This window comes from Hylobates moloch, unplaced genomic scaffold, assembly GCF_009828535.3.
Source record: "Hylobates moloch isolate HMO894 unplaced genomic scaffold, HMol_V3 SCAFFOLD_15, whole genome shotgun sequence".
Taxonomy (NCBI): domain Eukaryota; kingdom Metazoa; phylum Chordata; class Mammalia; order Primates; family Hylobatidae; genus Hylobates; species Hylobates moloch.
This window is the reverse complement of record NW_026652290.1, coordinates 48,569,275-48,593,658: the sequence shown is the minus strand read 5'-3', so window position 1 is coordinate 48,593,658 and position 24,384 is coordinate 48,569,275. Positions and strand designations below refer to the sequence as shown.

Sequence of the window (24,384 nt, the reverse complement as noted above, 5' to 3'; positions counted from 1 at the left end):
ATACTTGTGGATTAAGGTGGGGAGATACAAGGGGAGAATGGGAAGGAGGTTTTAACTGGGGAAAACGGCAGCAATGAGGTGTGGCTATAGCCCAGGAATAGTCAGGGAAGCAGACAATTTGGTTAAAGTGTCTTCACCTAATAAGGGAGCTGGGCAGGTGGGGATAACTAAAACAGAGTGCATAAAAGAATGTTGTCCAAGTTGGTACCAGAGTTGGGGAGTTTTAAGAGGTTTAGAAGCCTGGCCATCAATACCCACAACAGTTATGGAGGCAAGGGAAACATGCCCTTGAAAAGAAGGTAATGTGGAGTGGGCAGCCTCCATATTGATTAAGAAGGGGATGGACTTACCCTCCACTGTAAGTCACCCAAAGCATCTGTGATGGTCCTGTAGGCTTCCAAGGCGATCAGGCAGCGTCAGTCTTCAGCCACTAAGCTGAGAAGATCTGGGAAGAAGTCAGTCAGAGAGCCTTGGGCCAGAGTTCCAGGGGTCCTGGGAGTGGCTGCCGGGCAAGTTGGACAGTACAATTTCCAGTGGGGTCCCACACAGATGGGACACAGCTTAGGAGGAATCCTGGGCTGTGGGCATTCCTTGGCCCAGTGGCCAGATTTCCAGCACTTGAAGCAAGATCCTGGGAGAGGCAGTCCTGGAGGAATGCCTGGCCCCTGCGGTTTAGGTGTTTGGAAGTTCTTGTGTGCTGGAGATGTGGCTGGGGTTTCTCTCACAGCGGAGGCAATTGCAACTCTTCTCTATTATTGTACACCTTGAAGGCGAGGTCAATTAAGTCCCATTGTGGGTTGAGGGCCAGAATCTAATTTTTGGAGCTTTTTCTAATGTTGGGAGCGGGTTGGGTAATAAAATGCATATTGAGAATAAGACAGCCTTCTGGCCCCTCTGGGTCTAGGGCGGTAAAGCATCTAAGGGTTGTTGCCAAACGGGCCATGGACTGGGCTGGGTTTTCATATTTGATGAAAAGGAGCCTAAATGCTAACTGATTTGGGAGAGGTCGGATAAAGAAAAGGGAGCATTAACCTTGGCTATGCCTTCAGCTCCAGCCACCTCTCTAAGAGGAAATTGTTGGGCAGGTTGGGGAGGGCTAGTCACAGAACAAAACTGTAAGCCAGATCGAGTGTGAGGAGGGGAGGTAATAGAAGGGTTATAGGGTGAGGGAGCGGAGGCTGAAGAAGAGTTGGGACTGGCGAGGAGCAGCCTGGGGAGGAGAGGAGGGGTCAGATGGGTCTGTAGAAAAGGAGGATTCACAGGACTTAGAGCTTGAGGTGGAGACTGAAGGAACAGACAGGAGAGAAAGAAGAAAGATTTGGGACAAGTCGCATTGGGAGCAGAGAATAGGGAGGGACCAATGTGTAAAAGAATGGCTGGACATCAGGCACCTCAGACCATTTGCCCATTTTTTGACAAAAATTATCTAGATCTTATAAAATGGAGAAATCAAAAGTGCCGTTTTCTGGCTATTTAGAACTGTTATCAAGTTTGTATTGGGGTCAAGCAGTATTGCAGAAGAAAATAAGGCATTTAGGTTTTAGGTCAGGTGTGAGTTGAAGAGCTTTTAAGTTCTTGAGAACACAGGCTAAGGGAGGAGGAGGGGGAATGGAGGGCGGAAGCTTGCCCATAGTGAAGGAGGTAAGTTTAAAGAGAAAGGTAGAGACACAGAGAAGAGGGGCGGTGAGTAGTCAAAGCAGGCATCCCCACAATTGACTTGCCACCAAGGGAATGTGGGTGAATGACCAAGGCAGGCGTCCCTGCAGGGATCAGACACCAATGGAGTGTGGGTGAATAATCAGGCAGGCATCCCTGCAGTGATTAAACACCAAGGGAAGACTGTCTTCCTGAGTCCGTGACCGGCACCGGAGTTTTGGGTCCACGGATAAAATGTGTCTCCTTGTCTCTACTAGAGAGGAAAAAGAACTGGAATTGGAAGGACAGGGAGACTAAAGGGTAGCAAGAGAGGAAGACTGAAGGGTAGTGAGAGAGGAAGATGGAAGGGTAGCGAGAGAGGCTGGTGAGGAGTGAAAAGACCGCTTACTCGATTTGAAATGTTCCTTGGGCTGGTGAGATGTTCCTTGGGCTGGTTGGTCTGAGGACCCGAGGTCATAGGTGGATCTCCTCACGGAGTGAGGGCGAGGACAGGGGACTGGTTTCCCGAAGGAGTCCTCCTGTCCTGGGTCTTCGGCACCAAATGTCACGCGCATCTGTGTGAAGAGACCACTAAACAGGCTTTGTGTGAGCAACAAAGCTGTTTATTTCACCTGGGTGCAGGTGAATCCGAAAAAGGAGTCAGCCTTTTCTTTTTTTTTGACAGAGTCTTGCTCTTGTCACCCAGGCCGGGGTGCAATGGCACGATTTCGGCTCATTGCAGCCTCCGTCTCCTGGGTTTAAGCCATTCTCTTGCCTCAGCCTCCCGAGTAGCTGGGATTACAGGCATGTACCACCACACCTGGCTAATTTTATATTTTTAGTAGAGACAAGGTTTCTCCATGTTGGTCAGGCTGGTCTTGAACTCCCGACCTCAGGTGATCCACCCGCCTCAGCCTCCCAAAGTGTTGGGATTACAGGCGTGAGCCACCACGCCCAGCCTCGTGTTTTTTTCTTAAAGGTTAGTTACAATGTAGAATCTGAACCATATCAATGAACTGTTCATACTCTGTTATATTGAAATCTATTGCTGGTTCTTGCACTTTGATCTATTACCTAAAAATGATTTTTTTATATTATGCACTGGTCATTTGGAAAATACTGGCTTGGCCAGGTTTGGTGGCTCATGCCTATAATACCGACGCTTTGAGAGGCTGAGGTGGGAGCATCACTTGAGGCTAGGAGTTTGAGACCAGCCTGGGCAACACAGTAAGACCTCCATCTCAAAAAACAATTGGACTGGGCTAGGAATGGTGGCTTATGTCTGTAATCCCAGCACTTTGGAAGGCTGAGGTGGGTGGATCACCCGAGGTCACGAATTAACAACATGGTGAAACCCTATCTCTACTAAAAATACACACACACACACAAATTAGTCGGGTGTGGTGGTGCACACCTGTAATCTCAGCTACTTGGGAGGCTGAGGCAGGAGAATTGCTTGAACCCGGGAGGTGGAAGTTGCAATGAACCGAGATTGCACCACTGCACTCCAGCCTGGGTGACAGAGAAAGACTGTGTTTTAAAAAACAAACAAGCCGGACACGGTGGCTCACGCCTGTAATCCCAGCACTTTGGGAGGCCGAGGCAGGTGGATCACAAGGTCAGGAGATCGAGACCATCCTGGCTAACACGGTGAAACCCCGTCTCTACTAAAAATACAAAAAAATTTAGCTGGGCGAGGTGGCGGGCGCCTGTAGTCTCAGCTACTCGGGAGGCTGAGCCAGGAAAATGGCGTGAACCTGGGGGGCGGAGCCTACAGTGAGCTGAGATCGTGCCATTGCACTCCAGCCTGGGCGACAGCGAGACTCTGTCTCAAAAAAAAAAAAAAAAAAAAAATTGGACTGGATTATGCAGATCTTCCAAATATTGACACATTTTATTATACAGCATTTTACAAATCACATTTGTTCACCAGTGTGGTGGCTCACAGCTGTAATCCCAACACTTAGGGAGGCCAAGGTGGATCAGTTGAGCCCAGGAGTTGGAGACCAGCCTGGGCAACATAGTGAGACCTCTTCTCCACAAAATAATCATGGTGGCACACACTTGTAGTCCCAGCTATGAGGGAGGCTGAGGTGAGAGGATCGCTTGAGCACAGGAGTTTGAGGCTGCAGTGAGCCATGATCAGACCACTGCACTCCAGCCTGGGTGACAGAGTGAGACCCTATCTTAAAAATGAAGAAAAGAAAAAAGAAAATGCTTTTAAAAACCCAATAAATAGCCAGTTGGTCAGTTGTTCTTTCAAGCAAAAATGGTATTCCATGAAAATGGTGGCTAAGTCGGCTGACTATCCAGACAACTGCACAAGTGCTTTTCCTGGGGACAGCCATCATACTTCACTGTGCAGAAATGCTTTATGCAGACTTCCCATTTGTCATGCATATTAAAATACATGTACTTGAGGGTTGATATTTAATGAAATTACCAAGTGTTACTCCTTCACCAAGAACATTCCTATGGGAAACTGTTTTTCTTTTTTTTTTTTTTTTTTTTGAGATGGAGTCTTGCTCTGTTGCCCAGGCTGGAGTGCAGTGGCACTATCTTGGCTCACTGCAACCTCCACCTCCCGGGTTCAAGCAATTCTCCCTGCCTCACCCTCCTGGGTACTGGGATTACAGGCAACTGCCACCACACCCGGCTAATTTTTGTATTTTTTAGTAGAGACAAAGTTTTGCCATGTTGGCCAGGCTGGTCTTGAACTCCTGACCTCAGATGATCCACCCACCTCAGCCTCCCAAAGTGTTGGGATTACAGGCATGAGCCACCATGCCTGGCAGGCTTTTTCTTTTTTATGGTGAGTGCACGGTTGTGAAGATTTCAACAATGAGTGGCACAGGTCAGTGTCACTGTCCAGATTTCCACTGAGATGCCTTTCACCCATCCTAGCTTTTGCATCATCGGTGCAAATATTCACACGGTGACACCCCACATCTTAGTCTGATTATGAAGTTTTGACCTCGCAGACCTCCAGAAAGGGTCTCAGGGACCCTTGGACACCTGTAGGATGATGTCTTGTGAACTGCTGGACTAGCACTAGAGAGAGGCATCTTAATGTCGGCCTCTTTGTAGGAGCAGATAGGGCATTTTTCAGGCACTAAAGCAAAGGAAGTCTTAGTTCAGATTCTGGGCAGATGGGCCCAAAAGGGCCATTACCTGGGCCTGGTCTATTTACAGCAAACTTATTTTCCCCTGCATCTCCTGGGTCATGCTTCCTGGGGACAAACCCGTCTTTCCTAGGAAGAGCTCGCTCACATCTGGTGGCATAGAGGCCCAGAACCAAACTGTCAGTGATGCCAAACTGGAAGCTATGTGAGGACAGGCTGGGCATTGGGAAAGGCTTTGGGAGGATGTGGAGGAGAAAGTGGTCAGTCTTCAGAGATGAGAAGGACTTCTTTGGACAGAATGTGGGGGAAGACATTTTAAATTGTGGGCATTGCTTGAGGAAAGGTACCAGTTCTGAACCCACTGAGGAGAGAGGAGATGTGTAGCTCAAGTAGTAGTGTTCTGGCTGGGTGCAGTGGCTCATGCCTGTAATCCCAGCACTTTGGTAGGCTGAGGCAGGTGGATCACCTGAGGTCAGGAGTTCGAAACCAGCCTGGCCAACATGGTGAAACTCCACCTCTACTAAAAACACAAAAATTAGCTGGGTACGGTGTAATCCCAGCTACAAAAATTAGCTGGGTGCTCCTGTAATCCCAGCTACTTGGGAGGCTGAGGCAGGAGAATCGCTTGAACCCAGGAGGCAGAGGTTGCAGTGAGCTGAGATCGCACCACTGCACTCCAGTCTGGCGAAAGAGTGAGACTCTGGACTTTATTCAGCAGACAACGGGAACTTCATGAAACATACAGGTGATTTCTACATTTAATAAAAAAATCATTTAAAGTACCCAGAGTACTTAAACTTCTAGGAATGTTGATGAAATAGGCACGTCTAGTTATAATATCTAATTTATTACTTTAGTTACACATGCATATTTAAAATAACATTATATATAATACATTAATACAAAATATTGCTTTTTTCCCATTCTCACATTTCAAGTAACAATTTTATTCACTCTCTACATGCATCTTGGACATCAACGTCTTCATGGTATCTAGAGTCCATTTCTCAAAGTGTATCTCCTTCACTTGCATCTAAGCTGTCTGAGATGCAGCACTTCTCAAATACATGTCTGACTCACTGGAAAGTTTGACCCAAGTCACCACATTAGGACCATCCTCCCCAGCCCCCAATTTATCATATAGGTATATTTGTAATCCTTACAACAAAATCACTTATTGCTTTTGTAATTGCTCTTTGAAAGGCAGATTATGAAACCTAACTCTTGCAATAGTGAGGGAATGATTTTCCTGGTATAATGACTAAGTTTCTTCCTTCCCCTCTAATCCATTCCAATAAGAGGACTCTATAATGGTACAAAACTTCATTGTTTGAGGTTGCTGTGGGTAGCATGTGAGGAGAAACCAGAGGTAGAGCAGTTGCAGGAGATCACCAAGTTTGGTTACGGGTGCAACCGAGGAGTGAAACGCCAGTCTTGGGAACAGGCCAGATTGCCGGGCAGACTGCCATCATGGACAGTGATGTTCCTGGGGTGGGAATGAAGTGAAGAAACCTGGGAGTGGTAGATGGAAGACTTGGAGAAACAGGCAGGAGCGGCCTGGAGCTGAGCAGATGGCAGAAGTGAAAGGGCAGCTTCAGGTGGCAAGGCTGTGGAGGAGGACGTGGAGGAAGGCTGTGGAAGCAGCACTGGCTGGGAGTGGGCGCTACGGACAATGATGATGGGGTGTGGGGTAGGGAGTCAGGACTGGGAAGAAATGGTGTCTTGAGACTTGCAGAATGGGCAAGTCCTAGAGAAAGAGTGAGATGGTCACAAAGTCTGTAAACTGCAGGGTTGAAGGAGGGTACCTAAACTGCCCCCCGCAGGTCCCTTACTGTCTAGTAGCACTCATCCCATTGAGTGGTCATTGCTTGCTTTCTGGACTGCAAGGAGGGCAGGCAGTGTTTGTCTTGGATACTGCTGTATCCCCAGCAACTACAACAGGCATATAATAGGCCCTCAGGAAATACATACCTGATGAAGAAAGAGAGAGATGAAGGAAGAGGGAAAGAAAAGACTAAGGTATGAGCATCCTCTGGGAGGGACTCGAAAAGGAGGTCAGCGAAGGAGAGACAGGCCAGGAAAGTCATGGTCAGGACCTCAGAGGGAACTGAGGACCTGAGGTACAAACGGAAGAAAATGAACCAGACAGGATTTGTGTGAAAGGTTCCACTGGAACCCTGGGTATGATCCCAACAGCCGCAAGTCTCAGCCTGGACTGTCAAGGGCACTGTTCCCAGCAAAGGGGCTGGGGAGCTGATGACTATGGGGCTGAAACTGGTCTGTGGCCTCTTCTAAGCCTCATCCCAGCAAGAGACTTGCTTTGATGGCCTCAGATCTGCCTAGGCAACCAGAGACTGAGAAACTACAGTGGTGTTTGGGTGTTCTCAGCTTTGATAAACATCTGAATTATAGTAAAGGATTTATGTGCTTGTTTGGGTGAGTCATAAATAATAGGTCTCAAATTACATTTCTGTGTAGCATGGTCATTCCCAATAAAAGGGAATGAAAATATTCATTTCCCAACTTACAGGAAAGATTTTAAGGCAGGGATTCTTGAAAGTGTAGTCTTCAGAGCAGTGGCATCTGGGAATTTAAGAACGCAAATTCTTGCCTGTAATCCCAGCACTTTGGGAGGCCGAGGTGGGTGGATCACAAGGTCAGGAGTTTAGACCAGTCTGGCCACTACTAAAAATACAAAAATTAGCCGGGCATGGTGGCGGGCACCTGTAGTCCCAGCTACTCAGGAGGCTGAGGCAGAGAACTGCTTGAACCCAGGAGGCGGAGGTTGCAGTGAGCCAAGATCGCACCACTGCACTCCAGCCTGGGCGACAGAATGAGACTCTGTCTCAGGAAAAAAAAAAAAAGGCAAATTCTTGCACCACCCCAGACCTACTAAATTAGAAACTTTGGGGGTTAGGCCCAATGATGCACATTTTCACAAGTCCTCCAGGGGATCCTGATGCATGTGAAAATTTAAGAACCACTGCTTTAAGGTAGACAGATGGGATGTTTTCCATTTTAAAGTGAATCCCTCTAAATTTTTCCTGAAGTTTTTGATATCTTCTATACTTGTCTGTAGTGAGTACCAATAAGCAGGAAAATGAGAGAAGGAAGAGAACATTTGCAGGATAGCACAGTTCTGAGTAAGAGGGCAGTTTCCCCTGGCCGAGATCCTGGAGAAATTCCTTTACCTTTTTTTTTTTTTGAGATGGAGTCTTGCTGTCGCCAGGCTGGAGTACAGTGGCGCGATCTTGGCTCACTGCAACCTCTGCCTCCCGGGTTCAAGTGATTCCCCTGCTTCAGCCTCCCAAGTAGCTGGGATTACAGGCTTACAGGCTTGCACCACCACGCCCAGATAACTTTTTGTATTTTAGTAGAGATGGGGTTTCACCATGTTGGCCAGGATGGTCTTGATCTCCTGACCTCGTGATCCGCCCGTCTCGGCCTCCCAAAGTGCTGGGATTACAGGCATGAGCCACCACGCCCAGCCTCCTTTACCTCTTAAGCTTGTCTTCCCCTTTATAAGAAGGGAAAAAATGGCCAGGCATGGTGGCTCACACCTATAATCCCAGCACTTTGGGAGGCTGAGATGGGAAGAGTGCTTGAGGCCAGGAATTCAAGACTAGCCTGGGCAACATAGTGAGACCCTCTTTCTCAAAAAAAAAAAACAAAAAAACTTTGTTTAGAGAAGGGAGAGAATCAGTACTTACAAGATTATCCCAAGGATCAAATGAGACGCTGCCTGGCACACACAGTGTTCACTCATGCTGATTAGTATTACCACTGCAGAACTCAGGAGCTGATTACTTTATGGAATTAGCTCAACAGCTAGCTAGTATTTTCCAAGGTCATGATTTTATACTGCATGCATATAGTAACTGTACAATAGTCTTGTTTTTAAGAATCCACATGTCCCAAAGCTCTGCAGAGCCATGGAGCTGAGACTGACTTTATGGTCTCTTCTAAGCCTTACTCTAAGGTAAGCCCTGTTGACAGACTTGCCTTGATGGTCTTGTCAACCAGGTGCTCAACACCTGAGGAAAAACCTCCAGTCTTGCAGCAAGTGAACGGAGTGGCACAGCAACTGGTCCTTGTGGAAAGACGAGGCTGACAGGACACAGAAGGGGGACCTCTCTTCAGGCTCCCCCTCTCGGCTGCAGCTCTCCCTATGGGTCTATAGCAGGAGAGCCTGATGATTTCCAGTAGACCTTGGTGGGTAAGAGACCTAAATCATGGGCTCAAAAGGCCATCTTGAATCAAAAATACTAGCACTTTTTTTTTTTTTTTTTGAGACGGAGTCTCCCTCTGTAGCCCAGGCTGGAGTGCAGTGGTGCGATTTTGGCTCACTGCAAGCTCCGCCTCCGGGGTGCATGCCATTCTCCTGCCTCAGCATCCCGAGTGGCTGGGACTACAGGCGCCCGCCACCACACCCGGCTAATTTTTCGTATTTTTAGTAGAGACGGGGTTTCACCGTGTTAGCCAGGATAGTCTCGATCTCCTGACTTCATGATCCACCCACCTCGGCCTCCCAAAGTGCTGGAATTACCAGTGTGAGCCACTGCGCCTGGCCAATACCAGCACAGTTTAGCTGCTATCCCAATTTCCATTACCTCTTCAATAGAATGCAAGCTCCAAGGTGCCTGCAAGGTTTATTCCTTCCTGTGTCCCTGTAAACAGTGCCTGGCACTTACAGGGTGACTGAATGGGTGAATATTTACTAAACCAATAGTTACATAATTAGAAGAAACAAAAGGCACTCTTTGCCAAGAAGAGAAAACTAAGAAAAACTTGAAAGAAGTGTGGTGCTTCCTTCAGCTGGAACCTCTTTCCAAGTTGTATGGTGTGTGGAATTCTTACTGTGATGTGGGAGAGGCCAGCCTGGGGTCACTTATGGATGAGTCTGAAGGCACAGTCAATATACAGGACTCAGCTGAAGCTGGGGAAATGGCACAGTTGTTGCAATGCTCGTCTCTCATTTGCTTCCTGGTAAATCCCAGCTTCTTTCAAGCTGAAACTAAGCCCTCTCTCTAGGCTCCTTGCCCACAGACTGGGCCAGTCCGACAGGTGCTTCAGTGGTACAAGGGGTGGGGTGGGGAAGGAGATGCACTATCACCTTTAGGCAAGGGGCTGAATGCATCCAGGTGAGTTCTGTGACATCCTGAATATGCCAGAGCAGGCAGTTTGAGAGAAACAGACTGAGGAAATACTTGTTTACATAAAGTTACTAAGGCAGGAATACTCACTCTCCTGTGTGCCAAGCAAGCCAGTGGGCAGCAACCCTCCCCGAACACAAATGCCCTCAGGGCCTTTACTCACACTGCTCCCTCCAGTGTCCTTTATTGGACATTACTGGCCATCTCCACCTGCCCAGAATCCACAGTATCACCGCTCCTACTCTGCACCATGCCCAGTCCTGTCCAAGCAGAGGGGCTTCCTCTAGTGCTCAAAGTTCATCCAGAGAGGGCCTCAGTGGGTAAACTATTAGTGTGGGCCACCAAAGTTGTAACTTTGAGGGGTTTTACTGGTGTTTTTTCCCACTTTATGGCTCCAGCAAAGGCCAGAGACCTTGCCTAGTACATAGAATTGGCAGGTATTTACAAATTTTGTAAAAATTATCTCTCCCGCCAAACTTCTACCAGTACTCTAACCAAAAAGCTTTCTATTTCTGGGTTTATTACAACTGCTAAAAGTGGTTATAATCCTCATTATTCTTTGGAAGGATCTGAGAAGCATGAAAAGGCACTGGCCCAGGCCTGAGTTCTAATGGTGATCATCTCATAAGCCAGGGACTTCTCCCTTTCCTGGGCCTCAGTAACTGCTTGTTATAAAAACAAGGGGTGTCTTTTAGCTCCATTAGGTTAGGATACCATTTTGAGAGAATACACATGATGACTAAGTAAAGTTTACTAAAGAAAAATTATTCTCCAGAAATCAGCAGTACTTTGCAGACATGCTGAGAATACATAATCATTAGGAATTAGGGCAGTCTGGCAGTATTTTAGCCAAACTCCTTTCACGTAATTAAAAAAAACTCACTTCAGACTAGTTTCAAAAAATCAAAAAACAGACCAGGTACCATGGCTTATGCCTGTAATCCCAGCACTTTGGAAGGCCGAGACAGGGGGATCACCTGAGGTTGGGAGTTCGAGACCAGCCTGACCAACATGGAGAAACCCCGTCTCTACTAAAAACACAAAATTAGCCAGGTGTGGTGGCGCAAGCCTGTAATCCCTGCTACTCCGGAGGCTGAGGCAGGAGAATCACTTGAACCTGGGAGGTGGAGGTTGCGGTGAGCCAAGATCGTGCCATTGCACTCCAGCCTGGGCAACAAGAGCGAAACTCCATCTCAAAAAAAAAAATAAAAAAATCAAAAATCATTACAAGGATAACTGAGAGATTAATGGAGTCCAATGCAAGGATGCAGGAATAGATGCAGAAACCAAGGATGTCTTCAGGGTTATCAAGGTAGCTGCTATCTCAGGCCCACATGCTTCTGTTTGTCCGTGCAGTGCTGGCTCCTGATTTTGTAAGTGTCATATCCAAGCACCATTCCAGATGGTGACCAGTATCTCTCCTTCTCCATGCAAAATTCTTTTTTTTTTTGAGAGAGACTCTCGCTCTGGAGTGCAGTGGTGTGATCTTGGCTTACTGCAACCTCTGCCTCCCAGGTTCAAGCATTTCTCCCTGCCTCAGCCTCCCCAGGTGCCCACCACCACACCCGGCTAATTTTTGTATTTTTTTTAGTAAGAGACAGGGTTTCGCCATATTGGCCAGACTGGTCTTGAACTCCTGACCCCAGGTAACCCGCCCACCTTGCTGTCCCAAAGTGCTGGGATTACAGGCAAGTGCCACCGCACCCGGCCAAAATTCCTTTTTTTTTTTTTAGACGGAGTCTCGCTGTTGCCCAGACTGTAGTGCAGTGGCACGATCTTGGCTTACTGCAAGCTCCGTCTCCTGGGTTCACACCCTTCCTCTGCCTCAGCCTCCCTAGTAGCTGGGACTACAGGTGCCCACCAGCACGCCCGGCTAATTTTTTGTATTTTTAGTAGAGACGGGGTTTCACCATGTTAGCCAGGACGATCTCGATCTCCTGACCTCATGATCTGCCCACCTTGGCCTCCCAAAGTGCTGAGATTACAGGCATGAGCCACCGCGCCCGGCTAAATTCTTTTTTTTGAGACAGAGTCTTGCTCTGTTGCCCAGGCTGGAGTGCAGAGATGTGATCTTGGCTCACTGTAACCTCTGCTTCCTGGGTTCAAGTGATTCTCCTGCCCCAGCCTCCCGAGCAGCTGGGATTATAGGTGCCCACCACCACATCTGGCTAACTTTTGTCTTTTTAGTAGAGATGGAGTTTCACCATATTGGCCAGGCTGGTCTCAAACTCCTGTCCTCAAGTGATCTGCCCATCTTGGGCCTTCCAAAATGCTGTAATTACAGGTGTGAGCCACTGCACCTGGCCCAAAATTCTTTTTCTTATTTTTATTTTTGGAGACAGAGTCTCCCTCTGTCACCCAGGCTGGAATGCAGTGACGTGGTCTCGGCTCATTGCACAACCTCTGCCTCCAGGTTCAAGCGATTCTCCTGTCTCAGCCACCCACGTAGCTGGGATTACAGGCATGCGCCATCATGCCCAGCTAATTTTTGTATTTTTAGTAAGGACAGGGTTTTACCATGTTGGCCAGGCTGGCCTCGAACTCCTGACCTCAAGTGATCCGCCTGTCCTGGCCTCCCAAAGTGTTGCAATTACAGGCTTGAGCCACCGTGCCCGGCCCCAAAATTCTTAACATAAAGAACTGTCTTGGGCCTGTCTAGATCAAGAGTTCAACCCAGGTCCAATTAACTGGTATGTGGGCAAGAGGGAGGAGAGGGTGAGAGAAAAGGTCACTGTGTAGAAACATAAACCCCACTCCTGAAGTCAGGCAGGTACCCAAACACTGTCACTGGAGAGAGGTCAGTCACTTCATCAGGTGCTTAGTTCTCAGTACTTAAATAAAACAGCAAAGAAGTTTGTACTTTGTTACAATTCAGAATGACCTTCCCCTCCAAATTCCTACTGAACTAGTCAAAGCTCCAGTACTGTAAACTACTTACATTTCAAAAAGCTCTACTGAATGTTGAAATCCAAGTAGAAAAAGTTATAAAAAGTTGCTCCCTGTTTCATTGCTGTTCACTGGATTTGGCTGACATTTGCTTTTTACTTTCATCAAATCTTACCGAATGATGAAGACACATCAAGTTACAAAGGTATCACTTTCTCTGTAATATCTTTTCTTTTTAAACAATTTGTGTCAACGTCAACAACATGATAAAGATGAAGGGTGTTCAAATGATTACCTGAACCTATAAAAACTCCACCAGGGAATCTTATTTTGTAGGCACAATGCACAAAGCCTGGAACATGGTGGGTGCTCAATGTTGGAGGAATCGAATTCCAACTTTAAAATGAGTACAAGGATCTACTTTAGATCAAATATTAAATCTGGCTAATAATTTTGGGCCACACTCCGCTTCTGTGTCTCAAAGCAGGTGGGGCAGAAAAAAGCCGAGTCTCAAATTTGCTGCTATTCTCTTTATAAGCAGTTTACAACTACTTGGCATCTTTAGCTCAGAAGCACAAAATGTATATACAAAGAAATGATCAGAATTTATCTTAACTGAAAGCACTAGTTTAAACAGCCTAGAGTCTTGTAGAAATTGTTATTCCAAAACATGCAGAGGCAGCAAGAGTTGCCCAAAACCACATTTTATTCTATAACCTTTATATTGCTTTTCTGTTAAAGATTGAAGCAATTTGAAGTGGATGGAAATATTTTGTTAAAAGAACAAAATGAATTAATCACAGCATAGATGCCTAATAAAAACCTTGGGTTTATGCCATACACTCCAAACACAAGGCAAAGTCCAGTAGTGGCTCATGTTCTGGGTTTTTAGAAAGCAAACGAAAATATTTGGAAAGATCAATATATTTCAACAGAAGAGCCATAAATGCCCTGAAAGCAGAAAGTTGACACAATTTTAAATAGAATTCATATATATATATATATTTTAAAATCAAACACAATTAAATATAATATGGTTTAAGTACATGAATACTTCAGCTTTAAAAGAATAACAGAAGTGGTACATAGTACCAAAAACTTACACAAAGCCTTTTTGCTTCTTCTGTCGATGAAACACTGTGCCTCTATACAATCAAATATTGCAATGGAATAAATTCTCTGTTCATTCAAGACTTTCTCAAGGACAAAAGTGATTAATAATTATATATTTATACATATATATATATATTTTTTTTGCAAAGTCTGAGCAAAAGCAGTAACGTCTAAGAGAACTTTCTTTCCTCTCAATCATGTGCATTGAGGAAGCGCTGGTGCCATGTGGTCAATGGAGTGTGCTCACCAACTGGGCAGCCCTGCTGATGGCTGTGCAATCCCGATGCAGAAGCCAACTGAGCAGAAGTGCAGTGAGTGAGTCTCTTACTGTCCTAAAGAAAGGAGAAGAAAGACCACCAACTGCACACTTTCCAGCTCACAGCAAAGAATGGGGGAGACAGTCAAAGTCGAATGTTTCTCTCTCCCCAGTCATCCTGCTCACCTTATTTAAAAAAAAAAAAAAGTATAATTTGGGAAGAACTGTTTTGTTCAAGGTGCCACAGGGGCAAAATTGGAGTCATCGCTATTTCTTTCTTTCTTTCCACATGTATTCTGAAGGGAAAGTTAAGTAACTGGAGTGCAGAATTCCAGAGGGGCAAATCCTAATGCTCAAAGTAAACCAGATTCACACCCTTCTGTTAGCAGGGGAGAGAATGGTTTTAAGTATAGTGCATCTCAGGAGGAGGAATTAAAATGTGAAAACTGTATACTGCCATCAGAGGAAGGAAGAAGTCACTGAAACTTGACCCATGACTTGTCAGTTTCCTTCCAAATTAATGCCGCTGTCAAGGAAGACTGCATAATTAACTCTCACCCTGTTCCACTGAATCTGCTAGCACCACGCTGCCACTCAAAGCTGCCTGGCTCTCAGTGGGGCTGACTCACCTGCTTCGGAAGGACAAAGCAAAGCACCTCTGGCACCTGCTTTACGATGCTGTTAGGGATGAGTTACTGCTAAGAGTGTGCATCAAGTATCAGTTCTATGCTTATCTGCTTCCCAGAGGATGTGGTCCCTGTCTATTTCAGTAGGCTAAAACACTCTCATAAATGGGTTATTGCCATTGGAAAACTAATAATTTTCCAGTAATGTAAACAATACCATTTTGTGTCTTTCAGACTCTCACTGTGTGAACGTCATGTGCATCAATTATGCCTACAGGTAACTGCATTATGGTGGAAGTCTAGGATTGTCTCCCATTCTTTCCTGGAAACAAGTGACGGATCAGAAATATAGTGCTGTTTTCATTGGCTGTGTTGAAGAATCCAACCAAGGGAAAAAAGTTCTCTAATTTTTCACAAGCAGATTTCCTTTATCTCAAGTTTTGAGTCATAACTGAAAAAAGAAAAGAAAATGGTAAGGTGCATTTCTCTAACAAGTGACCTATTATTAGAAATTAAGGATGGACACCAACAGGTAGTGTTTACTATATACCAGAGTTTATGACAGCCAGAAGCTGACTACAATTTTGTGAGGTAAAATATTGTAATTTTCCTTGTTAACATATGAGTGAACAGAAGCTTAAAGAGGTTAGGTAACTTACCCAAGGGGCATATAAGAAGGACTGGCATCCAGACTTGCTTTCCCAGGTTGGCAATAGATAGTAGAATGAAAAATATTGCCAATTTTCAACAGAGTAATTCTACTTCTAGGAATTAACCCTACAGCATATTCAAGAGGGATGGTAAAGATACACATGCAGACATTCACTGACTCCCTCCTGTAGTCACAGCACTGGGGACAAACATCACGGAAGACAAGGTCCCCGGTATTGTGGCATGGGACATGTGCACATGAAGCAATTCAGTAATGGTGTGAGGTAGTTTATGCTGAATGTCCAAGTACATCCTACAGGCAAATGTCAAGTTGGAGGTTGAAGCAGAGAGGTATCAACACAGGATAAAGAGACTGAGTATTCCTTCACAGGCGTAGGACTTCATGCATTCATAAAATCATGGAATGAGGATTAGAAGCGGTTTTTCTTTTGGGGTTTTGGTGTTGAATTTCTCTGATCTACTAATGAGGACATGAGGAACTAAAGTAGTCACCTGCAAAAGGTCACACTTACTGCATAAAGTAAATAAAAACTCAGCTAGTTCTTCGAGTCTACTTTTTTTTTTGAGACGGAGTTTCACTCTTGTGGCCCAAGCTGGATTGCACTGGTGCAATCTCAGCTCACTGCAACTTCTGCCTCCTGGGTTCAAGCAATCCTCCTGCCTCAGCCTCCCGAGTAGCTGGGATTACAGGCATGCGCCACCACGCCCAGCTAATTTTGTATTTTTAGTAGAGATGAGGTTTCTCCATGTTGGTCAGGCTGGCCTCGAAATACCGATCTCAGGTGATCTGCCTGCCTCGGCCCCCACAAAGTGCTGGGATTATAGACATAAGCCACCAGGCCTGGCCCCCATTTCTGGTATTTTTTATTTCAAGAAATTCCATTTGGTTCTTTTAAAACCATTTTGCATTTCTCTCATTATACTCTTGTTTTCCTTGACATTCTTGAACTTTTTTTTTTGAGACAGTCTCACTCGGTTGTCCAGGCTGGAGTACAAGTGGCACAATCTCGGCTTACTGCAACCTCCACCTCACAGGTTCAAGTGATTCTTGTGCCTCAGCCTCCCACATAGCTGGGACTATAGGCGCCTGCCACCATGCCCAGCTAATTTTTTTGTATTTTTAGTAGAGAAGGGGTTTCACCATATTGGCCAAGCTGGTCTTGAACTCCTACCCACCTTGGCCTCCCAAAGTGCTGGGATTACAGGCATGAGCCACTGCACCTGGCCACTTGAACATATTTTTAATACTTAAAATAGCCACTTGATGGTCTTTGCTAAATTCACCATCTTTCTCATTTCTGGGTCTGTTTCTATAGATTGAGTTTTCTCCTGGTTATAGGTCAACTTCATGTCATGCTTGGCAATTTGTGATTGATGTCAGACATTCTTTTTTTTTTTTTTTTTTTTTTGAGCCTGAGTTTTGCTCTTTTTGCCCAGACCGGAGTGCAGTGGTGCGATCTTGGCTCACTGCAACCTCCACCTCCTGGGTTCAGGCAATTCTCCTGCCTCAGCCTCCCAAGTAGCTGGGATCACAGGCGCCCACCACCATGCCTGGCTAAATTTTTGTATTTTTAATAGAGACGGGGTTGCACCATGTTAGCCAGGCTGGTCTTGAACTCCTGACCTCAGGTCATCTACCTGCCTTGGCCTCCCAAAGTGCTGGGATTACAGGCATGAGCCACTGCGCCCAGCCTGGACGTCAGACATTCTAACTTTACACTGTGAAGTGCTGAATTTTTTGTGTTACTGTAAAGAGGGTTAAGCCCTTTGTTTTGGCATGCAGTTGTTACAGGGTAATTTGATCCTTTAAAAATTTGCTTTGAAACGTGGTTCAGGTGCTTGTACTCTAGGACTAATTTATCTTCAGTAGTAAGGCATAACCTTTGTGAAGACACTACCCAATGCCTTGTGTATTATAAAGTCTCTCTACTCTGGCCAGATCCTTCTGGCCATGAACTTTTCTTAGCCCTATGTTCCAGCAATCATTCAGCCTACTAATTTCTGGGGGGTTCTTTAACTGGACATATGCATTTTCACCCCACACATATACAGATCACTCCTAGGCCAAGGATCCATGGGAACCTCTCTAAATATCTCTATGGCTTTCTTTCTGGGCAGCTTCCTCTTTTCTGGTACCTTATCCTACAACTTCTACTCAAATTGAGCTCTCTGAACTTTGATTTTTTTTTTTTTTTTTGAGACAGAGTTTTGCTCGTCACCCAGGCTGGAGTGCAGTGGTGTGATCTCGGCTCACTGCAACCTCTGCCTCCCTGGTTCAAGCGATTCTCCTGCCTCAGCCTCCCAAATAGTTGGGATTACAGTCGCCTGCCACCACACCCGGCTAAAACGGGGTTTCACCATGTTGGCCAGGCTGGTCTTGAACTCCTGACCTCAAGTGATTCACCCGCCTTGGCCTCCCAAAGTGCTGGGATTACAGGCATGAGCCACTGCACCTGGCCTGAACTTTGATTTTTAACTCTTTCGTTCAGCAAGACTACTGGGCTCTGTTTGGTTTCAATGGTTTCCCTGTATTGCCCATTGTCCAATATATGCAAACAGTTGTTTCATTTAGTTTGTCTATTTTCTAGTTACTTATGATAAGAAGGTAACCCCCACAGCAGTTAATCCTTCAAAGGCAAAGAAAATCCTTATGTTCTTTTTTATTTTTACACCTGGAAAATAATACTTTTTAGTTTAAACAAAACGAAGTCATCCTTACCTTTGTAGATTTCTCTAACGGTTGATCATACTGTGCCTGCTGCATAACGTCACTGACTATCATTTTAGCAATCTTCCAAGCTAGCTCTTCCTGGGCCTAAAGAAAATAATTTAAACTAGTGATAATGGTTATTCATTAGATGGATCAAGATGCACATATTCAGTGCTCTTAACAAATGGCTTATGCACATCATTTCTACTTATTTGGATAAGAATTTCATTCCCATGTACAAAAAAACCTGGGCCACCCTCTGGCTATGAATATTAACATGTCATTTCCTGTCTTCCATTGTCAACTACTGGATACCTAACACTGAACTACTTTCATATTAGATGGTCAAAATAAAACATTTTCCTTTTTTCACCTCCTATCTCTCAATGTACTTAATTAACTATTAAAAAAGCAAGCCTCCACTACTTAAAAAGTAAAACTGCCGGTGGGGAAGGAAACATTTGAGCTTTTGATCTACACATTGATTACTGATGCCTGCTGGCTGATGGAAACTTGAATGTATGTATATCCTTCAGTGGTCACATTGATTACTGATGCCTGCTGGCTGATGGAAACTTGAATGCATGTATATCCTTCAGTGGTCCTAGCCTCTGGACTGAAGATACCTTCACTGCTACTACCAGGCAATTGTTAGATGTTAAGAAGGGACCACCCTTTCTTGGTACATTCTGGGTAAGAGAGCATAAATATGCCATGCTGCTTAAACACGGGAACTAAAGAAAAGGAAAACTTTAAACCTCACTTACACGAGGGTGGCACTTATAAACAGAAATCTCTTTATCCTAAAGGTAGAATTTACCTCATCAGTATTTCCTTGCACCCATTTCTTCATAGCTTGTGAGAACATGGATCCTAGTAAACAAAGACAAAATTGAATGTACATTTCATGCATAATTTTACATTAAAAATGCTCTTATTTGGCTGGCCATGGTGGTTCATGCCTGTAATCCCAGCACTTTGGGAGGCCGAGGTGGGTGATTCACCTGAGGTTAGGAGTTCAAGACCAGCCTGGCCAACATGGTGAAACCTGTCTCTACTAAAATAAAAATCAGCCAGGCATGGTGGCAGGCACCTATAATCCCTGCTACTCAGGAGGCTGAGGCAGAAGAATTGCTTGAACCCGGGAGCGGAGGTTGCAGCGAGCTGAGATCGTGACACTGCACTCCAACCTGGGTGACACAGCGAGACTCCATCTCAAAAAAAAAAAAAAAGGCTGGGCACAGTGGCTCACGCCTGTAATCCTAGCATTTTGGGAGGCTGAGGTGGGTGGATCACCTGAGGTCAGGAGTTTGAGACCAGCCTGGCCAACATGACGAAACCATGTCTCTACTAAAAATACAAATAATAAAAAAAAATTAGCTGGGTAGCAGGCACCTGTAATCCCAGCTACTTGGGAGGCTGAGGCAGGAGAATTGCTGGAACCCAGGAGGCGGAGGTTGCAGCGAGTCTAGATCACACCATTGCACTCCAGTCTGGGCGACAGAGCAAGACTCTGTCTCAAAAAAAAAAAAAGGCCGGGCGCGGTAGCTCACGCTTGTAATCCCAGCACTTTGGGAGGCCGAGGCGGGCGGATCACGAGGTCAGGAGATCGAGACCGCGGTGATACAAAAAATTAGCCGGGCGTGGTGGCGGGCGCCTGTAGTCCCAGCTACTCGGAGAGGCTGAGGCAGGAGAATGGCGTGAACCCGGGAGGCGGAGCTTGCAGTGAGCCGAGATCGGGCCACTGCACTCCAGCCTGGGCGACAGAGCGAGACTCCGTCTCAAGAAAAAAAAAAAAAAAAAAAAAAAACCCACCATCACCACCACCACAATGCTCTTATTTAAAAGCTGTTGCTTCTATATATGGATATTCTTTTTTGTGTGATACCCCAAAACACTAAGGAATGTTACATTAATAAAAACTGATTATATTGCTTACATAACAGACTATTTAACTTGCAAACATCATGGCTTGAAAAACTTTTGAAAAGGTGTTTCAGAGTTCTGGACATTTCTTCTACTTTCCTCACTTGATGAAAGAACTAACATCTAGTGTTAGTTTGTGGCAAACATTAAAAAACAAAACAAAACAAAACCCTAACCAGGATAATGCTCTTGGGTAAGAATCTAGCAATACATTGGGAGACATCAACACATTTGTTATGTTTTCAAACCTTCCAGACCAGCTCCTACATGAAAGGGCTTCTAAGAGTATGCTGCTACATTCTAGTTCTCTAGTCTATATAAACTAGCCGGGTAAGAGAAGAGTTTCAAAGAGCTCTACTCTATCCAAGCCAGAGTACACCTTAACTCCCTAGGATGTGTAAGCCCACATCTGTAATCACATGCTGAGAATCATCCGAAGTAGGCCAGCCTCTATTTCTATGAATGAAATACACAGCTTACTTTTTTATTTAATAATTTGAATAGACTCACTTCCTAACTTTGCTTTAAACCAAGTTAATTGTTGGTAGATTATTTCTTGAGGCAAGGTCCTGTTTAATTCAATAACTGAATTCATAAAAAATACAAAACCTGGATCCTTTTCCCTCAATTTTTATTATTACCTAAGGGTTTAAATACTGGTTTAATGAAATTCTACTGCCAACCAGAGTCTACAGAGCCACAGTGTTAAATGCTCTGCATGAAGGCTCAACCGGCTGTTAAATCACCCCATGCACCGTTCTCTCGTCAGGCCCCCTGCAGAGTCACACTCTATTGACATGTTAGAGAACCCTTGTTAAGAAAACTCAATCTACCTTCCCAATTTACACATGAAATCTGCCACCAAATTTCACCTTAGAATTCAACCTTGGACGTATCATAAATCCGACCTTCCCTCTAATTCTTGCTACCACTACCTAATTTGGAATCTTTTTCTTCTCCTATCTACATTACCAGCTAATTCCACTGGCTGACTGGTGTCCCTCATGGCAGTCTCTCCCAACTCCAGTTCATTCTCATTCTACTGACAGGAAAAAGCATCTGGTTAGAACTCTGTTTAGAAATCTCTGGGCCAGGTGCAGTGGCTCACGCCTGTAATCCCAGCACTTTGGGAGGCTGGGGCAGGCAAATCACTTGAGGTCAGAAGTTTGAGACCAGTCTAATCAACATGGTGAAACCCTGTCTCTGCTAAAAATACAAAAATAGGCGTGTGCCTATAATCCCAGCACTTTGGGAGACCGAGATGGGTAGATCACCTGAGATCAGGAGTTCGAGACCAGCCTGGTCAACATAGTGAAACCCCGTCTCTACTAAACATACAAAAATGAACTTGGGATGGTGGCACATGCCTGTAGTCCCAGCTACTAGGGAGGCTGAGGCAGGAGAATTGCTTGAACCCAGGAGACAAGAGGTTTGAGTGAGCCAAGATCGTACCACTGCACTCCAGCTTGGGTGACAGAGCAAGACTCCATCTGAGAAAAAAACAAAATGAAACAAAAACAGAAAATTAGCTGGGCGTGGTGACACGTGCCTGTAATCTCAGCTACTCAAGAGGCTGAGGCAGAATTGCTTGAATCTGGGAGGCAGAGGTTGCAACGAGCTGAGATGGTGTCACTGCACTCCAGCCTGGGCCATGGAGCGAGACTGTCTCAAAAAAAGAAAACTCAGTCTTTTCCTCTGTGCTCTATTATCAAGGTTTCAAAACTCAAATTAAAACTGTACGCTAGTAAATGATGAAAATTCTTTCCAGCTGCCCTCAATAAGGAAGGAGAGAAAGGCAGAGGAAGGGGAGCCAAACTGTAAACAAACCGTTGTCAAGGTGGTATTCTGAACCAAAGCCCTGTAGTTGCTACAAACCTGCTGTGTGATTCCTAACAAATCACAAACCACAATCTCCACATTCCTCAATTTCTATTTCTTTTTTTTTAAGACGGAGTCTCACTCTGTTGCCCAGGCTGGAATGCAGTGGTGCATTATCAGCTCACTGCAAGCTCTACCTCCTGGGTTTAAGCGATTCTCCTCCCTCAGCCTCCCCAGTAGCTGGGATTACAGGTACCCGTACCCGCCACCACGCCTGGCTGTTTGTTTTTTTTTTTTTTTTTTTGAGACAGAGTCTCACTCTGTTGACCAGGCTGGAGTTCAGTGGCACAATCTCAGCTCCTTGCAACCTCCACCTCCCGGGTTCAAGGGATTCACCTGCCTCAGCCTCCCCATAGCTGTGACTACAAGCGCGTGCCACCATGCCTGGCTAATTTTTTTGTATTTTTAGTAGAGACGGGGTTTCACTGTGTTAGCCAGGATGGTCTCGAACTCCTGACCTTGTGATCTGCCTGCCTTGGCCTCCCAAAGTGCTGGGATAACAGGCGTGAGCCACCGTGCCCGGCCCTAATTGTTGTATTTTTATTTTATTTTTATTTTTTATTTTTTTATTATTATTTATTTTTTTATTTTATTTTATTTTTTTGAGACAGAGTCTCGCTGTCGCCCAGGCTGGAGTGCAATGGCGCGATCTCGGCTCACTGCAGGCTCCGCCCCCCCGGGGTTCACACCATTCTCCTGCCTCAGCCTCCCGAGTAGCTGGGACTACAGGCGCCCGCCACCTCGCCTGGCTAATTTTTTGTATTTTTAGTAGAGACGGGGTTTCACTGTGTTAGCCAGGATGGTCTCCATCTCCTGACTTCGTGATCTGCTCGCCCCGGCCTCCCAAAGTACTGGGATTACAGGCGTGAGCCACCGCGCCCAGCCTGTATTTTTAAGAGGCAAGGCTTTACCATGTTGGCCAGGCTGGTCTTAACTCCCGTCCTCAGTGATCCGCTCGCCTTGGCCTCCCAAACTGCTGAGATTACAGGCGAGTGCCACTGTGCCCAGCCTTCAATTTCTACATTTGTAGAATGAGGATATGATATACACAGATACATCATCTAAGAATTGCATTAGCTTGAAAGTGCTAAGAAATATCAATTATTTGGGGACTGAGAAGAGAATGGCCTCTGTGAGTATCCTCAGAAGTAATCTGGCTAAGAAAACTTAGTGTCTATGTCAGTGTGGCAAAGGGCAACCAAGTTTAAAAAATGATTTTTTTCTTAAATATAACCCATAATCTTACCACTCAGATAATCCCAAATGAAATTCTTAAGTATTAAATAATACAATCAACAAACATTTAAGGAGTACTTACCATGTGCTAGGCATAATTTCAGAATCAGGAAATATAGTGCCAAATAATATAGACAAACTCCCTGCCCACACAGAGGTTAATATTCTAGTCATGAAAGAGAAACTATTTTTATTTACTTTTTAGACACAGGGTCTTACTCTGTCACTAGGCTAGAGTGCAGTGGCACAATCATGGCTCACTGTCACCTCAACCTCCTGGGCCCAAGCGATTCTCCCACCTCAGCCTCCCAAGTAGCTGGGACCACAGGCGTGTGCCACCACGTCAAGCTAATTTTTAAACAATTTTTTATAGACAGGGTCTCACTTTGTTGCCCAGGCTGGTCTTGAAGTCCTGGGCTCAACCAATTCTCCAACCCAGCCTCCCAAAGTATTGGGATTACAGGTGTGAGGCACCACGTCCAGCTGAGAAATAAGCTATAAACAAGTATGTAAATAAATGAACAAGATAATTTTAGACAGTGAATAAGAAAATAGGCCGAGGGTGGTGGCTCACTCCTGTAATCCCAACACTTCAGGAGGCTGAGAGATGTGGACTGCTTGAGGCAGGAGTTTGAGACCAGCCTTGGTGAAACCCTGTCTCTACAAAAAGTAAAATAATAAGCCAAGTATGGTGGTGTGTGCCTGCAGTTCCAGCTACTTGAGAGGCTGAGGTGAGAGGATCATTTGAGCCCAAGAAGTTGAGGCTACAGTGAGTCATGATTCCAGCCTGGGCGACGGCGAGACTCTGTCTCAAAAAAAAAAAAAAAAAGATAAAAGGAAAAGAAAAAGAAAAGAAAGAAGTGGTAGTGAGTGGTATATAAAAAGGATTTTAGATCATCTGAGTTGGGAAGGTCCCTCTCTGAAGAGATAATATTGAGATGAGAAGGAGGAACCATCCTTGCATGAAAGCCATGGCAGGGCTTGCCACAGCCATGAAATAGCAACTGCAGAAGCCCTCAAAGTGAAGAAACTTCAGCAAAAGAATAAAAGGTAGTCCAATGAGAGCTCAGTCCATGAAAGGAGTGGTTCAAAGTAAGGTGATAGAGGCCAGCAAGGGACATCCATAAGTAACAGCAAAGAGGCTAGATTTCATTCCAAATGCAACAGGAAG

At 45.3% G+C, this 24,384-nt stretch overlaps 1 protein-coding gene across 6 annotated transcripts in view; it reads right to left on the bottom strand.

The window, feature by feature from the left end:
- Window positions 1–11,165: 11,165 nt before the first annotated feature.
- AKAP10 (A-kinase anchoring protein 10) overlaps window positions 11,166–24,384 on the bottom strand; it is a 75,201-nt gene continuing 61,982 nt past the window's right edge. For 4 of the 6 annotated variants that reach the window (XM_032176994.2, XM_032176992.2, XM_058428551.1 and 1 more), the window contains 2 exons: window positions 18,994–19,046; window positions 15,252–18,278 (listed from right to left, as the gene is read on the bottom strand). In XM_032176994.2, the coding sequence (XP_032032885.1) occupies window positions 18,153–18,278; window positions 18,994–19,046 (179 nt within the window). In that variant the 3' untranslated portion in view covers window positions 15,252–18,152. The other 2 variants (XR_009209972.1, XM_032176993.2) reach the window with 2 other exon arrangements.